Below are 18,017 nucleotides of genomic sequence, written 5' to 3' on the forward strand. Positions count from 1 at the left end.
GGAGAGCTTGTTTACTTTTAAGATAGACAACAAAGCTTGCTGCAGGGCACAGGGGGATAAATTCATGACTGAGGAGGTTAGAGAAGGCTGTAGGAAGGCACCAGAAACCAAGGGGACCCAGAATACCAGCGGGAGGAGTCAGAGAGAAGAGCACAGGAGGGATATGATCACAGGTGAAGGGGGCAGACGGGATGGAGAACTCGGGGGCAACAAGGTTCCCTCCTGGCCGCCCTACTTTCAGAGGAAAGCCTACAGCCAAGGTTGTAGCAGGGGAAGCAGGGAGGGAGACAGCTGCGGCAGGATGGTGATCAGAGGTGGAGTAAGACAGCCACCAGGTGCCGGGACTGCTCAGAGCTCTCCCAATGCGGGTGGGGTGGGGGCTGGCTCAGCTGCTAGGGTGGCCAGGTGCGGCAGTGGGCAGCGAGAGGTGGCTGGCTTCCAGCCAAGTAGGAAGCGCTGCCACTCCAGCAGGGTGAAGCCATGGCCAGAGGGCCGGCATGGGTTTATCACTTCACATACTGGAACAACGCAGGCCAAATCAAAAGGGAAGAAGAAAAATGATGATTTTGATTCAGTGGTCAGAACAGGAGGACCCATCACTTAACACAACAATTTATTTTCAGGACTGTGCTTTTACTATAGATTAAAATTTAATATAATTTAATTCACATATAAAGACAACTCTGGAGACTATCCGGATACAACGTGGCCTGGGGTTAAGTGAGTAACTGAGGTCATGACACACTCAGGCCTGGGCAGATACCAACTTGCTCATGCCAGAGAAGTAAGATTTCTCTCTTTCACTCATCACTTCAAAATGCAGCGGCCTCCTGCAGAAGTTGCACTCAGCTGAGGAATGTGGCTTGAGTTCCAGCCCCACTCGCTTCCACGTGGCCAACAGATTCTCTGTGAGAAGAAACAGTTTTTAAAAATTGAAGGGAATATGTATCCAAGAGAAATACAAACACAGACCCACATAAAAAGTCGAACACAAATGTTGGCAGCAGCATTATTTTCATTAACAGCAAAAAAGCAGAAACAACCTAAATGTCCATCGACTGATGGACAAACACAATGTGGCATATCCAAACCAAAGATGATTATTTGGTAACAGAAAGAGAGAATTCATGCTACAACATGGACGGACCTTGAAAACATTGTGTCGTCAAGGAAGCCAGGCATATAGGACCGAACCAGTGTTATGTGGAATGTAAAGCAGGCACAAAGCCTCAGGGGCGCAAAGGAGGACCCAGGGAAGGGGGAAACACAGAGTGGCTGCTCATGGGTATGACATTCCTCTCTGGGCTGATGAAAATGTTCTGCAATTAGATAGTGGTGATGGGTGCACAACATCACGATGTACCCAGGACCCATGGAACTATATACTTTAAAAAATTTGGGGCGCCTGAATGGCTCAGTCTGTTAAGCAGGCTGACTCTTGATTTCAGCTCAGGTCGTGATCTCAGGGTCTTGACACAGAGCTCCATGTTGGGCTCCATGCTAAGCGGGGAGTCTGCCTGGGAGTCTGTCTCTCTACCCCCCTGCCTGCCCCCCCCACATGCTCTCTCTTGCCCTCTAAAACAAATCTTTAAAAGACACAAAAGGGTGAAATTTGTGGGATGTGGATTATATGTCAACAAGGCTGTTATAAAAATAAATAAAAATTGAGACACGAAACCCAACTCTGGCTTTGTTTTACACAGCTTTAGGGAAGAAGTTGCTCCAACATTGTTCCACTACAATGCTGAGCATTCCCAGCAGAACGGCCCCAAAGCCTGCAAAGCAGGAGGATCACCTTGGGGTGTGTGGGTGCTCAGGAGGCAGAGGCAGCCTGTGGCTGAGAGCAGCCCCTCGATCTCTGCCTTTAGGTTGGACACAGGGTGCTGGGTTGGGTTGTACAGAACTGCAAGCCATATAAATGTCAAACAATTACTCTTATGAGAAGAGGTTAGGTGGGGGGTTGCTTCCGGGACCCTACATCAGAGAAACCGAGAAGCACAAAGCTGACCCCTAGAGGGCCAGGGCTGACTTGGGCCTTCAGAGGCTTCTTTCTACTCCCCTGCACTAGTCATTACTGTGCATCTCTGAGTCATCCCAACAAGGGAGCACTGGAAATAGTGGGTGGATGAGCAGGAACGAGCCCTCAGAGCTTCTAAACCGTGTCTGCACCCCTAAGGAGAATCAAACAACTAAACATCTTTTACGGTTTTATACCATCTAAGAGCACTCTTAATTACTTGGGAGAGAGAAGAAATGAATCAATGCCTCTGAAGAGCTTCAGTTACACACAAGGACAGCTTTGCACAACTTTCCAGTGAGGCACCACAGCTCTCCAGGTACTCACCAAGGAAGTAGTTCATCATCTGTGGTGTGTGGTGAGGAGTGGGGGCAATCCGCAGGAGCTCCTCTCCCCGGGGCACTGTGGGGTAGTTGATGGCTTGGACGTAGATGTTATGTCTACTCATTAGTTCATCACAGACTTCAGTGTTTTTAGCAGCATTTGCGACCTAAGTTTGATAACGGAAGGTAAGGTCACCACAGGACAGACCACCCCTTAGCAGCGATTCTAACGAACACTTGGGAGGTTCAGGCACAAACAGCGATGCAAGCCTGCAATTTAAAGGGCCCAGAGAGCTGAAAGCACATTAGAAGGAGATTTCACACTGATCTCCCTCCCAGGCTTCAACTCGTTGCTGCCAACTGATTTTCCTACCCACAGATGTGTGTACTGTGGGAAAGCAGCAGCTTTGATTATACTAGCTATATTAATTCTACTAATTCAACTGTGACACCAACAGGGCTACCATTTATAGTGCAAAGGGCGAGACCGATTTTGAAATTAATTGAATAAAAAGCCAGACTTCAAAGCTAGCCAAGTTTAGGCTTCTGGTACTTTTCAAACAGAAGCTCTTTTAAGGCCAGTGCTCTGGAGGAGGAATCTCTGTGCTAGCCTGCTAGGTTCAAAGGCTTCACTCTCACTGTGAAGTCAGCCAAAGGCAGAAACAGAGCAGAAGGCCACTGACTCCAGCCTCCTGCCCCCGTAGTCACCCTGCCCTAGCCCAACTTCAGGAAGGTATGAACCAGAACATCCCATGTTATGTGTGGAGGCACAGCCCCCAGCAAGTCCAGTCCCAGATAGGTCATTACCCGGACAGGGATGATGTGACTGGGGCAGTGGACGACCGGGAGGCCTGCATCCATGAGCATCTGCCTCATGAGCTTGACATTGCGTTGGTGCTGGCGGCGAAGCGCCCGCCCCTCAGCACTCTTCAGAATCCGCACAGACTCCAGGGCTCCAGCCAGCAGCATGGGCGGCAGGGAGGTGGTGAAGATGAAGCCAGCCGCATAAGACCGTACGGTGTCGATCAGAGAACTCGTGCTGGCGATGTACCCTCCAACACAGCCAAAGGCTTTGCCTGTGAGGAGACAGCCTCATTTATTCTGGCAGCGGCCCCCATGTGTGCCCAGCAGGCCGCTGCAGAGCCTCATAGCATTTTTTTTTCTTTATCCTATGTGCCCAAAGACTCAAGTCAAGGGATGTCTACCTATCTCTGAAAGGGAGAAAGTTGAGGAGGTCAGGGTCTTCCCCTAAATCACATGACCAAGGTGTAGCCAATGAGGACCAAAGTACAGGTCTCCACACCAGGTCTGGGACCAAATGACCTGTCCCAGTGTACCTGAACAGCAAGCTGTGGCCTCTCTTCCTATCTGCCTTTCCTACCTGGCCTTGCAGCTCTACCAGTGGGCAAGGGGCCACCTCCCACGGGGTGCATGGTGGGTTCCACCAGGTCCTCTCACTGTGAGCATTGCCCTGGAGGTTGGAGTAGAACCCGGCTAAGACATGAACTGTTTTGGTGTGACCAGTATTATTTTCTACCAAAGTAAACACAGAACTCTGACAAGCACCATTGCCCAGAGAAATATGAAAACTCAGAACCTGCTAGGGTTGATTTAGGGCCAACCTTATTTTTCAATTCTCCTTAAATCCCTTTGTATAATCTGTATCTCAAGTTTCAGGATTAAGGACTGCAGAAGAGTCCTTCTAGATGTTAACATTGTGTTCTGTAATGAACATTCCTGCTTGAACCCCATGCAGGGCTGGGTTGGTATAAGCTCTTACAGTGGAAAATTTCTCTCTCTAGCCTGTTCCAGCGCAGTGACTACACCTTCACAAAGCCCACATCACAAGAGCTCTTTGAAAGAAAAGGGTTGGTGGAATCAGGACACAAGAGTAAGTGCTTTCCTCCTGGCAGGGCTTGGCCCTGCAACCCTTGGGCTCTCTTGGTCTACCCAAGCTTCTCAGCCCCCGACAGTGCTGAAGGACACTTTCTTTTGTCCTGCCTTTCCTTTACCAAGTGCAGGCTGTAAATTAGCATTTTAGCTAAGTGGTACGTGGGTCTCTGACTGCCTTACTGTGAAATCCTCCAATTTGTTTAATTCATGTTTTCATCTTTCTAGAGTCCTCACAGGCAAAGGGAGTATCTATGGTAATTGCACACAACTCATTTATCTTCTCCACAAAAAAACTGAGGTAGAGTCTGTTATTTCTATTATAAAGGTGTTCCTACTTTTCAAAAGTTGTTCTATCACTTCACTTTTATGAGAAACCGACATTAGTACTTGTTTTCACTAACCAGAAGAAATCTGAAGAGAACTTTCACTTTTATGATGAAAGGTGAAAAGTGAAAATTGCCTTTGGTGTGGGGCAGCAAGCCATCACAGAGGCAGCATGCACCTCAAGCAGCGAGAACAGCCCTGCCAAGCCCCGGCCCCAGGGAACCACACTCAGCATCCCAGCATCAGGCCACCACAGCTTTGACCTGGGTCTGTGAGCACCTGTGTCTTCACTTTATGCCATTGTGGCTTATGAAGGTTTCAAAGGAACACTCTACTTTTTGGGTAGTGGGGAAACCTATATTGGTGAGGAAGCTGAAAGGCAGAGAGATTAACTACCTGCCCAAGGTCACACAGCTGGGGCAGACAGGAGTCACAACCAGCAGGTAACACGGCTACAGAGCTCAGCTCCGTGACACAATTCTTCTCAACCAGGGGAAACAGATACAAAGTCACCAGAGTGAACTGCAACTGGTCACCATGTAGTGGGCACAGAGCTCAGTGCTTCATGACACCTGAACCTATAGGTCCTAATGAATGCTCTAGGAGAACAGCACTACGGCTTTTTTGTTTGTTTGTTTGTTTTTTCTTCTTTTTTTTAAAAGATTTTTTATTTATTTACTCATGAGAGACAGAGAGAGAGAGAGAGAGGCAGAGACACAGGCAGAGGAAGAAGCAGGCTCCATGCAGGGAGCCCGACATGGGACTCAATCCCAGGACTCCAGGATCACGCCCCGGGCCGAAGGCAGGCACTAAACCACTGAGCCACCCGGGCTGCCCTTGTTTGTTTTTTAATACAATGAAAAAACCTGAAGAACAGAGAGAAAAGGCTGTTGCCATGGCATGTAGCTAGAACCACAAATACGTTTGGAATGACCTTGAATGGCAACAAATGGTATTTCTGTCATGTTAGGCTTTGAGATTTACCTTGGTTCTTGGAGCCCGCACGATTCAAGGGACTCTGCTAAGCTATGGCACCACTGAGAAGACATAAACTCATCCAAAAAGTGACCCAAGCTTTATAGGCTATCACACTGTCTCCTCACCTGATCCCACCTAGTCCTTAGCCTTGTTAGGAGAATATAATTTTAGTGTAGTTTACAGAATGTGCAGAGTATACATACCAAGTGTTCCAGAAATGATGTCCATTTTGGGCATAACTCCATCCCGATCGCCAATCCCTCCACCTCGAGCTCCGTATAGTCCCACTGCATGGACCTCATCTACGAAGGTGATTGCTCCAAACTCATGCGCCACATCACACAGCTCTTCTAGTGGGCACACTGCTCCTAAGGAAAGAACACAGACTACTCTGAAGATCTTGCTACTTCACAAAGTTCTGTTTTGTTAAGAGTTAGTCAGAACAAAGTAACTTTTGTTTTAAAGGTATCATTTTTAAATTTTATTTATTTGAGAGAGAGAGAGAGAGCATGTGAGACAGAATGAGCAGAGGGAGGAACAAAGGTAGCAGACTCCCCAATGAGCAGGGAGCCCAATGTGGGACTCAATCCTAGGACCCTGGGATCACCACCTGAGCTGAATGCAGACATTTAATTGACTGAACCACCCAGGCACTCCTAAAGGTTATCATTTTTAATATTGGGGAAAACAATGAACTTCCTCCAGTTTCTAGGTTATCTTGGGGTCTTAGAGCCTAGTAAGAGCCAGAGTAGAACATCTACATTCACCAAACCTATACAATGTCCACCAAATCCAAAATCCTAGCAGAATGAAAAGAAATTGCAAAAACAAAATTAACATCACACTTTTAAAGAGTCTAGGCCTACTTTTCCATTTAAGATTTCAGACTAGCCTCTACCTAGACTTACCATCCATTGAATGGACAGTTTCAAACGCGACAATTTTGGGGACTGAAGGGTCAGATCTTTGCAGCAGTTCTCTGAGGTGACTGACGTCATTGTGGCGGAAGATATACTTCGGCACCCGGCTGTTCCGAATCCCTTGGATCATGGAGGCATGGTTCCCAGAATCAGAGTAAATCTCACAGCCTAACATGATAAAAAACAAAAATAAAACACTATTTATTGCCATCTGCACCAAAAATAATTTATTTCCTAAATAGGAACAACAGACTTTGCCATAGAAGTGCTGCTTTGCCCAGTAGGAAAGACACTGCTAGCTAGTTTCTTCCTGGGAAAATCAGAAGCTAGTGCTTCTTCTTTGAGAAGGCCCAGAGGTATAAAATAATACAAGAGTAGACAACTAATCTGCTTTTAAATCTGCCCACCTCATTCCAAACTCCATCAAAAGATAACTACAAATGATTGAGAGAATTTTCCAAAGGGTTTTCCTAGAATACAAAGCATATTTGGAGCAATTAGCTTAAGGACAAACCCTTCAAATCTGATTCTGTTAGTATCATCTGCTATTGCAACTTGTGATGTGCAGTGAGCACTTCATGTTTCAATTCAAGAAAAAAATGTTCCCAGATACTATCATTGCTCTTAACTGTTTTTGGTAAGCCCTCTGTGTTGTCAATATTCCTGCTAATTCCTAAGAAACTGAAAAAACTCTAAGGCACCCAAGACAGGCTTTCTTACCTGGCATCATCCTAGCCAGAGTGAAGAGGGTTGAGTCGTTGGCCACAAAGCACGAGGAAAACAAGAGTGCTGCATCTTTCCCGTGTAAATCAGCCAGCTCCTGTTCCAGGTCCACATGGAATTTACTAGTTCCAGAAATATTTCTAGTACCACCTGCTCCAGCACCATGCTGTTTCAAAGTGTCCCTTTTATGATTTTTTTTTTTTTTAAAAAGAAGGGCAGACAGAAAATAAATCTCACAGTTCTGGACACCATATGAATCATTTCTCTCCCTAGGAGGTAGGACACGGAATCTTATGTTCATCTAGCAACTCCGTCATGGTCCCAAACCAGGGACCAGAAGTTTCAACTGACTTCATCTTTAGCAAGGCAGTAGATGTCAACACTATGGTGAGGATACCCTGAATACCCCTAGGGATCCTCAAGAACAAGTGTTTATCAGCCAGTAGGTACTTAGTATTAGCTGAGTTAATTTATTAAGACATCTTTTCTCTGACAAACATTCTTCTCTCCAAACACAACATCAGTCTCTACAGGGACATCTTAGATGGTGATTACCTGAACCTACTCTCCAGAAACCAGTCACATAATATTAGGATAGATCTATCACTACACCTCAGACTGTAATCTCTTTAACAAGCCTCCCTTGGAGACTTTGGCAAGCAACTCTCTCAAATGTCCCTAGTCATGGCAAACCTCCGGAAGGACATGAATGACAGGATCTACCATCCTTGTTCGTGTCTTTCTGAAGTAGCTTTTCCTCCAGTGCTGCTAGATTTGTATCTCTCCAACCGAGGCATCAGCAAGGATGCCTCTGTGCAAGGTGGCCCGGGGTTGAAGTTGCACTCACTTGAGAAGTGGTAAGAAATGGACATGAATAGTCAATGTGCCCATACACTTGAATCCTCACATACCTATTTGTGCATTCTAGCTTAAAAGTCATCTGTGGATGTCTTTAAAAGCTTAAAATAATAGTGTGTTATGACACACTTTTAGCTGCTGAATATTGCCCCCATAAAAGATCCCTCTAAATCATTAATGTCTCGCCAAATAACGTCAATGGTATCTGAAAGCTGAGGGCTACGTACATGACTGCCCCACACACTCGTGGGTGGCGACTCATTCCAAGGTAGTCATTACTACACCAGACTGACACCTGCTTCTTGGTGATGAGAGAGTCCGAATAGTCATCTGCCATGGGGAAGATGTGCGCCCTCCGGTTCACAGTTTTAAAAACTCGATAGGTATGGTCATTTTTTTTCTCATCAATTTTCTTCTCAAAGAAACGATCATATTGAAAAGTGGAAACAGCTAAAAACCAAACAAAAGACAGGACAGTTTGACAGTTAAGAAGCATGTCTGGGCTTTGGCAAAAGACCTGGGTTCCAACCCCAGCTTGGTCACCTAGCAGCAGGGTAATTCTGGACAAATTAACGAAGTATTCATGTGGGCAAATTATAGGACATCCTCATCTTGAGACTATGAAGGTCTCAAATGAGACCGTGTATGTCAATTGCTTAGCACAGTGCCAGGGCATAGAAGGTAGGTATTCAGGGAGAGAAAACATGTTACCAACAGGATTTGTATTTACTATGGCTGAGAACACCTACCTGCATCAAGCAAGAGACATGAGTTTTAATCCTCAACTCACCATGCAATTTTGTGTTTAAGCTAATATATGTTTAAGTTAAAAATCCTCTCCTACATCAGGTAAATAACAATGAGACTTACATTTTGGCAAGTTATCTTGAAGAAGATGGGACACTCTTTCTGGTCTTTGCTTTCGCATGATATCTTGGAAGTTCCTCAGCAATCCACTTGGGTCCCCTCCATCGGCCTTCACACTAATTACACTAGGGTTCACGGAGGTTTGAGCAACCTCTGTAATGAAAGTAACAAGAAAAAAGGGAACCAACATTCTGAGTTCACAATACTTCCCAGAAATATCGTCAAAAATTAATTACTGCTTAGTTCACACACACACACACACACACACACACACACACACACACAGCAGCTGAGCATAACCAAAGCTAGTAGTAGCAACCAAGAATATGAAGCTTTGGTTCTTCCCTTTTATTTTAATGACCAATGCCTAGTGTTGTTTTGTTTTCAAAGCTACCAGACAGCTTTAATGAATATTAAGAGTCCAAAGCTTTCTAGCTGGTTATTAGCAGGTCTTCTCCACCTTCCCACTCCACCCAACCCTAATCTCAATTTTCTTCACAGAAGACAATTCTGGTCATATATATCATTTCTGCTGGTGAGGTTTTCTGGGGACTTTTGGTGCTCTGTGGATACAGCCACATCTGGAATTAAGGTTGCCTCTTAGTGACCATCGGTAAGATACACAGCTTAGGAGTCCTAAGACCATCATTTACTGCAGAAACACTATTTTTTACCTTTTATCCCACAGGATGGCAGGAAAGAAACAAAGGGCAGTTGTTAATAGCTTACGCCAACAGGGTATTTTCAGAATGAAGCAATTACTATAAAAAGTGGTCACATCCTACACACACCCCAGAAAGAAAGTCCCGCATTTTCTCAGACAGTCCTCTAACCGCCTATCTTGATGACCTTCTTCCTTGGCCCTAAAAGAGGAAGTTTTTTATACAAATACTACCCTAATAATAGCTCATACACAAATTTGAAGGATCAAAAGAACCAAAAGGACCTCTTCATTCTTCCTAATGGTTCCAGTCATGTGTTTACCTTTCCTCACAGCATGCATTTCCTGCACATCCTCCTGAAGTTCTAGACTGGCTTTGCGGAAGACACTGCTGCCCTTCTGGCTCATCTGGGCTGCCAAGAAAGGGCATTTGCTTGCAGTGCCCTGGCTTGTGGCAAGGGAGGAATGTCCAGACGGAAGCTGCGTGCCATCTGGAGTCTGCTGGGATCCGTCAGCAGTCTGTTGAACCTCGGCTTTGGCAGTTTTGTCCTCTGGGGGGTGAAATGGAAAAACTGAAGCATCAGACCTAGTTGCACAATACACAAGAAAGCCCCTTGTTTCTCTTATTGCTTCCAAGACAAACTTTTTACTTACTCTACCCCTACATATCAGGCAGAAGTTTGTTTTTATTAGGTTCTGCTAGTTGAATGGTCTTCTCATCTGCCTCACTGGAAACGATGTTCCCATGAGGAGTTAATTGGCACAATCCAGCTATCTCTCAAACCCCTATTTTTCCTTATAAATCCGCAAAAAAGTAGTATTTTCTAGTTTTAGACAGCCTAGACTTTTTGAGTTGGAGGATTTCCAGTAAATCCACCCTAAGGACACATAGCATTTTTCATGAGAGGACACACTCTTGAAGGTTAATAGAAACGTTCATACAATTTTTTCTCTGCTAATATTTTTGAAAGATTCTTGACAAAGAAGCTTGCTGTTGCTTAACATATAAACTACTGATTTACTCAACAAAAGAAATTAGGCTAAAAGTGAGGTCTTTCTATTGTTGTCTAATAGAGTTCAAATTATTACTATGTTAAGAAAAAAAAAACAAAGGGGTATCACATTCACACACCTCATCTACTTGCTCATCTAAATGCATCAAAGAAGTGCACTGACTTAACCCAGTTGGCTGGTAATTGTGCTTCGAGTCACAATGACTTCTCTTTCCCCTAGAGCAAATTCATTCACCCTTCTAGTAAAGTTTTATTCTGCATCATCCTGGAATACTGTGAGTCAGAGGCTAATCTTTCCTAACAACTTGGGTAAGATGTCTCAATACTGTTTTTTTTTTTTAATTTTATTTATTTATTCATGATAGTCACAGAGAGAGAGAGAGGCAGAGACACAGGCAGAGGGAGAAGCAGGCTCCATGCACCGGGAGCCCAACGTGGGACTCGATCCCGGGACTCCAGGATCGCGCCCGGGGCCAAAGGCAGACGCCAAACCGCTGCGCCACCCAGGGATCCCTCAATACTGTTTTTGTTAAAATCTTCTATAAAGTCAAACAATTGCTTTGAAGCTCATTTCATTCATTATAAAAGTAATATACATTCACTGTGGGAAACCTAGAATAATAGTGTTCTATTCCTCAAAACATAGCCATTGCAGGAACCTTGGTAAATTATCTTTTTTTCCCCTCTATGTACAAGTTTTAAAAAGTTTTACTTATTTTGCATGTGCTTCCTTCTTTTGCCCTTTCCATTATAAAGATCTGTCTAACCTAGTAAATAGTTTGTGAATGTCGTTTGCAATGATTGCGTGAGAGTCTACCAAGTATACAAGCCACATTCTACTCAACTTCCTCTATGTCACGGACAGAATCATAAAAGTATTTTGATTGTTCAGTAAAAAAAAATAATTAAATAACTAGCTCCTTAAAGAGGAAAAGCAATCCTACAAGGATTAAATCCTTTCTACTTACAGAAAAAAAAAAACAAAAAAAAACAAAAAACAAAAAAAAAACAAAAACACTCCTTTCTTACAAGGAACACACCCAGAGAATACACTTAACAGAGCCTGTAAAGTATATTATTCTCTAGGATTAAGTGAAACCTGAAAAGCCACATCCTCTCCTGGTAGAGCCAGACCAAAACAAAAGGCAACTCTGATCTCTTTATTAAAAACAAAATTTGTAAAAATTCACATATAAAATGAAGATGCGGGATCCCTGGGTGGCGCAGCGGTTTGGCGCCTGCCTTTGGCCCAGGGTGCGATCCTGGAGACCCGGGATCGAATCCCACGTCAAGCTCCCAGTGCATGGAGCCTGCTTCTCCCTCTGCCTGTGTCTCTGCCTCTCTCTCTCTCTCTGTGTGTGACTATCATAAATAAATAAAAATTTAAAAAAATAAAATAAAAATAAAATAAAATAAAATAAAATGAAGATGCGTTAAAAAATAATCATTACTTTAAAAATTCTGTATGATTCCATTTATGTGAGGTTCCTACAGCAATCAAATAGAGACAAAAAGTAGGATGGGGTTTGCCAGGGAGTGGGGGAGGGGCAATTAGAGTTGAAGGAACACAGAATTTCAGTTTGGGATGTTGAAGAGTTCTGGAAATTGGATAGTGGTGACAGCTGCACAATAACATGAATGTACTTAATACCACTTAATTGTACAATTGGTAAGAGGTGGTAAATTTTATGTTAGGTGCATTTTACCACCATAAAACGATAATTTGGAAAAAGAAGTCACAACTTTAGAAGCCAAAAGCTTCCACTTAATTTTGCTACGAACCTAAAATTGCTCCAAAAATTAAAGTCCTGTTAATTGAAAAAAAAATTAAAAAGCCAAAAGACCAAATATTTAATGAAAGAAAAGTTGAAATAGAACATTCCAACTTTTTTTTTTTTTTTTTAAGTATGGAGCCCAATGTGAGGCTGGAACTCAACCCTGAGATCAAGACTGAGCTTAGATCAAGAGTTTGACGCTTCAACAAACTGAGCCACCCAGGCGCTCCAGAACATTCCAACTTCATATTTACATGAATGAGGTACTGATGAATACTAAACTCCAAGAGATACCGACATGCGATCCAGAAACCTGTAAGTGCCCACCATCTCACCTCTAAAGATGGGAAAACTCAAAGTGCCTACTTGTGGGGTTAGGATGACAACTGTGAGATACTTCAGGCAAAGAACCAAGTCTGGCACAAAAAAACCCCCTCTGTTACATGCCCCTAGACACCACTGTGGACTAGAAGTGCTTCTAGTCTAGTGTTGAACGCAAACACTGCCACCTCCTACGTTACTGCCAATGACACTTACTCTCATTAGCTGGAGGGGTTTCTTTGACCTGCTGGCAGTGTACTGCTGAAGTGGACAGGGCCCGAGGGGCTGGCTTGGCCCCAATTTCCATCATCTTAGGGCAGTTTTGGGCATAGAACAACAGAGATTTTCCTGCCTTCTGCAGAAAGGCCTGAGGCACTCGGGATAAGAATGGGCAGCGGCGAACAACAGTCTCCATATCCGAGAGGGTGCACTGATCCTACAGAAAGACAATGAGTGACATCAACACTTGTTAATAATCAGGCAAATACCACTGCAAGGTCACTGGGTTCAGGTGTCACAGTTTATAGCAGGGTACCCTTAAAACAAGTCTCACTCAAAAATGTCTAAGGATGGCACTTGTGTCTGAGAGTCAACTAAAGAGTGCTAACCATACTCTACCTGAGTTACCAACTTCTTTCATTCCCCAGCTCTACACAAAAGCACCTGCAAAGCAACTTCACCAAGTGAAGTAAATGCCAGTGATTAACAACCAAGGGGCTGGGACGATGAGGGACAAGTCAAGAACAGGTTTGGGAGGTCAGAGGCTCCTGTAGGGAGATGCACAGTGCAGATAAGACACCTTGGCATACACCCAGGTGAAGTGAGGCTAGGGAAGAAGCCACTGTCATCCATCCAGGCAGCGAGGACTCGAGAGGATCCCGAACTTCTCCCGGCGCTCACATCACCAAACCTGAGGAAGGCACCCAGCTGGGCTCTGGGTCCCTGAAGCAAGGATTTCCCTGAGGTCATCCCCCACAGCTCCAACCGGACAACTGAGAAAGGAAGGGACATTTAAAAAAAAAAAAAAAAAAAGACAGGGGAAGGAGGGGAAGCGTGGATGGGGTTAAGTTAAGTGAGGAGAGGAGCTGTAACATCCAGGGTGTTAGGTCTGGAGTGAAGTGGTGGTCCCGGGCACGGAGGTCAGAGGTTATCCGGGGATCGAGGGCTCGAGCGAGAATAACGGGAGAAGCAAATTCTAAAGCGGCCAGTTAAACGGGGAATGAAAGAAGGGGTCCCGTGGGGGAAAGTGAGGCAGCCCAATGGGCCGAGGGTCCGGGAGACGAGCGCTGACCCCAGAGGCGGGTGACTGGAGCAGTGGGGGATGGGGTCCCAACGACAGCGCGAGCGGGGCGCGGGCTGGCGGGACACGCGGGGCCTTCGCTGGCCGGCGCCGCACCCAGAGCGCGGGCCCTCACCTGCGCGGGGGACTGCGGCGGAGGAAGAGGCGGCGGCGGCGGCGGCGGCGGCGGCGGCGGACACCCGAGCCAAATCACACCAACCCGTTGCCCTTGTCGGCGAGAAGCCTCAGGCCGCGAGCGCAGTCGTCCTAATATAGAGCCGGAGGGAGCGCTGCGCATGCGCCCTGGGAGCGGCCGTCCTTCACGCAGGCGCCCAGCGCGCGCTCCCGGAGGGGGCGGGGCGGGGCGGAGGGGGCGGGGCGGAGGGGGCGGGGCGGGGCGGGGCGGGCTCCCTGCTTGCGCACCGCGGGTCGCGGCGGGGGGGGGGGACCCGGGCTTTCCCGGCCCCCCTGCCCGAAGGAGCAGGTGGATCGGCAACTCCATCACTGTATCCTACACTCATCTTCCTCCTCTCTCCTCCCCAACTGCTCTACGCTTCTGAACCCTACGCCTCATGTAGGAGAAAGGGCACGAAAGGGCAGAGTCGGAGGGGCAGTGCCCCCCGCGACAGCTGGAAGGTGATGGGGCTGTCGAAACGGGTCCCGTGGGATCCCTGGGTGCCTCAGCGGTTTAGCGCCTGCCTTCGGCCCAGGGCCTGATCCTGGAGTCCCAGGATCGAGTCCTGCATCGGGCTCCCTGCATGGAGCCTGCTTCTCCCTCTGCTGTGTCTCTCCCTCTCTCTTTCTCTACCTCTCATGAATAAATAAATAAAAATCTTAAAAAAAAAAAAAAAAAGAAGAAGAAGAAGAAAAGAAAGAAACGGGTCCCGTGGATACAGAAGACGGAGGGGAAAGAAGGGGGTTCCAGACCGCGGTCTAAAGCAGGATCCGCCCGGTCTGTGACGAAGGGCTTCCCGGAAGAGGCGAGGGTGTGCTTGCTGGAGGATGGAGTGGTTCTGGGAGTGATGCGGGGGTGGGGGGTGGGGAGCGCCCGGAGGAGGAGTCCTCGGAGTGGGGAGCAGCAGAAGAGGAAGGAGACCCACCAGGGGCACTTTCGGGACGAGGTGAAGGAACCTAACCTGAGGCAGAGCAGAGAAGGGGCGGGAGGGGCAGGGCTGCGTGGAGCACCGAGGGTGGTGTGGAGGCGCAGGGCCTGACGCGGAGTTAGGGTTTGACACATTCTATTTTCTGACACATTTTCCATCTCTGGCTGTCCAAAGTCCCTTGCTGGCCACCCTGGGCTCCAACGGGGTGCCTCAGGACTCCATCCCCAACAGAGCTGGGCCATCAAGCCTCCTCTGGGTCCCCCCCAGTCACACCCGCAGGGTAGGATTAGGCAACCCCCTCTCAGGAATGCCAGCCTGGTCTCCGTGCTCCACACCCTTCCCAGCTTAGCTTGACCTGGGTTGGCCTGGGCCTGGTTGCTCCGTACCCAGTTGGGCAATAGTACAAGGGCTAAAGTCCAGAGTGATAGTGACCAAGATATGTCCAGGTACTTCCCTTTTTTTTTTTTTTTTTAAGATTTTATTTATTTATTCATAGACACAGAAAGAGGCAGAGACACAGGCAGAGGGAGAAGCAGGCTCCATGCAGGGAGCCCGATGTGGGACTCGATCCCAGGTCCCCAGGATCACACCCCAGGCTGCAGGCAGCGCCAAACCGCTGCGCCACCGGGGCTGCCCTGTCCAGGTACTTCTCAATTCCTTCTCAAGTCTCCAGCCAGCTGAGAGGCGGGCAAAGTGAGTCTCCACATGAAGAGGAGGAAGTTGGGTCCAGAGTGGCAGTGGGACCAGTCCATGGCCCAGGGAGAGGGTTCTGACCTGGGAGCCCTGAGTCCAGCTCTGCCCCCATCCTGCTGAAGGGTCCTGGGAAGTGCCCTTTAACCGAAGAGGAGGCATGAGGAAAGGTCAACACTTAGACTCAGACCCAAGTGCAACCAGAAGTGAAAAGAAGATAAAGATGGTGTTGAGTGCTTTGCCCATCTCTGGGCCTCACTTTCCTTATCTGGGCAACCGGATCACAATTCCTGTTCAACCTGCCTCACAGGGCTGTTTGAGTGGTCAGAGGCAAAAGAAGCAGAAAGAACTGTTGGAACTAAATATGAATTTCAATCCTGGCTTTGAATCTTACTTGGCTTGGGCAGGTCACAATCTCTCTGAGGCTCAGTTTCCTCATTGTAAAGCTCCTGCCACTTGTGGTTGGCAGGAGGGTCAGGTGAAGTCATGGATTTCAGAGGCTTATTGTTTAAACCAGCAAGGCTCCAGCTCTCTGGGAGTTTCCTGTTTAATAGGGGGAAAGGTTGAGAAACAAAGAAACTCACATGGAAAGTGAAATAGAATGTTGTAAACAATTCCAGAGGGAGGAGGAAGCTATCACTCCCCAGACGCTGAAGGAGGGGGGATCCCAACCACCAGGAAGGCTCCCAGAACTGAGGTGCCAGCTGGAAGGGTGGATCCACATGAGACAGGGAGACTAATAAGTGAAGCCTTGGGTAGGGAAGTCCCGAGCCTGTCCTGGGGGAGGAATGTGAGTCAGCCCCAATAGCTGGGCTTCGGGGATACAGCTAGAATGTGAGGTCAGGAGGTCAGACAAGCCATAAAAGGACCACAGAGATTCCAGTGTCAGGGCTCAAGAACCACCACCAGGGCACTGGTCCAAATGCATATTCCCAGGCAATGCCCCTTTGATCCTGACCCAGGAATCCACATTTTCACCAGGCCTCCCTCTTGGTAATGTGGGGGGGTATATCCTAGACACACATTTTAGGAAATGCTTCCCGAGTTGTTTCCAGTCTGAGGCTTTGAAGGGCAAGTGCTATATGCCATGAATTCTAATTCTGGCTCTGCCCTAAACCTCAGAATTTGCATCTGGAAAGTACAAGTCCCTCACCTGCCTTGGTGATGAGTCTGGGTGGGGCCCTTCTGGCGGAGCTGTGGTCCCTCTCCTGGGTTCAGCCTTCTTCCTTTCCTTTCCCTCCCCGCTTTTTCCTTTCTGCCTTCAGTTCCTCCCTCCCTTTTCTCCCTCACTGCTGTCTTGCCTCCCTTCTCAGAACCGTGGTACAAATTCAACTTATCACCCTGGTTCTGGGCAGGAGAGCCCAAGCATCTGGAATTCAGGCAAGGTCAGACCTCATGCTGGGCCTGGCCTCCCCTGTGTCTTCCCTCCACCCCAGTCTGCGTCATCATCATCATCATCATGGTTGTCGTCACCATCACGGTCAGGGGCTGCTGCACACGGCACTCACCCAGTGGTCAAGGCAGAAGGTAAATGTCAACCCCAGCCCCAGAACTAAGCCTTTTCCACTCTGGGGCCTAGAAGCTATTTGTAGTAGTGCCCTCTGTGAGGGTCAAGGAGCCAACGAGGGACCTTGGACACGCTTACTGCTTTCCTCTCGGCCTCAGTTTCAACATCTTATCAGTCGGGCAAAAAATCCTTCAAGCCCCCCACCCCCAAGGAAATCCAGCTGGACATGGGAGAGTTTTTTTTTTTTTAACTTTTAAAAATATTTTTTAAAGATTTTATTTATCCATTTGAGAGAGAGAGCATGAGCGAGAGGGAGGGGGAGAGGGAGAGGGAGAAGCAGACTCCTTGCTGAGCAAGGAGCATGATGCCAATGCCAAGCTTGATACCAGGACCCCGAAATCATGACCCAAACTGAAGGCAGATGTTCAACTGACTGAGCCACCCAGGCACCTCTGGACAGTTTTGTAGTTGAACAAAACCTCCAGCCTGTGCTGCTGATGCTTGGTGTGGCCTTGGCTAGGAGCCAGCTGCGCTCCTTGGGGTGTTAGTATCCAGCTAGCTGGCAATGAGTGGGAGATGAGCCTTACAGAATGGCTAGAGATTCTGGAAGCAGCTCAGTTCTGTCCTGGAGAATTGGAAATGTGAACTCAAAGGTTTACAGTGACAGGGTCCAAGGATGACCATAAGAGATGGAATTTAAGGGTTGGGCAGGACAGGGGGGGTCCTGAAGTCCCCAACACCTGCCTGGTGCTGGCCCTTCCTTTA

The 18,017-nt window shown here is 47.3% G+C and overlaps 1 protein-coding gene across 2 annotated transcripts; it reads right to left on the bottom strand.

The window, feature by feature from the left end:
* Window positions 1-596: 596 nt before the first annotated feature.
* Window positions 597-14,245, bottom strand: ALAS1 (5'-aminolevulinate synthase 1). 2 transcript variants are annotated; one of them, XM_038566260.1, is made up of 11 exons: window positions 14,089-14,245; window positions 12,890-13,109; window positions 9,888-10,115; window positions 8,907-9,056; window positions 8,264-8,486; window positions 7,176-7,360; window positions 6,444-6,623; window positions 5,739-5,903; window positions 3,148-3,416; window positions 2,345-2,507; window positions 597-906 (listed from the first exon to the last, which is right to left on the bottom strand). In XM_038566260.1, the coding sequence occupies exons 2-11, from the start codon at window positions 13,086-13,088 to the stop codon at window positions 746-748; spliced, it is 1,923 nt and encodes a 640-aa protein (XP_038422188.1). In that variant the 5' UTR covers window positions 13,089-13,109; window positions 14,089-14,245; the 3' UTR covers window positions 597-745. The 2 variants fall into 2 exon arrangements, with proteins under 2 accessions (XP_038422188.1, XP_038422189.1); XM_038566261.1 differs by lacking the exon at window positions 14,089-14,245 and adding an exon at window positions 13,473-13,648.
* Window positions 14,246-18,017: the final 3,772 nt, after the last annotated feature.

The sequence above is a fragment of the Canis lupus genome, chromosome 20 (genome assembly GCF_011100685.1).
Source record: "Canis lupus familiaris isolate Mischka breed German Shepherd chromosome 20, alternate assembly UU_Cfam_GSD_1.0, whole genome shotgun sequence".
NCBI lineage: Eukaryota > Metazoa > Chordata > Mammalia > Carnivora > Canidae > Canis > Canis lupus.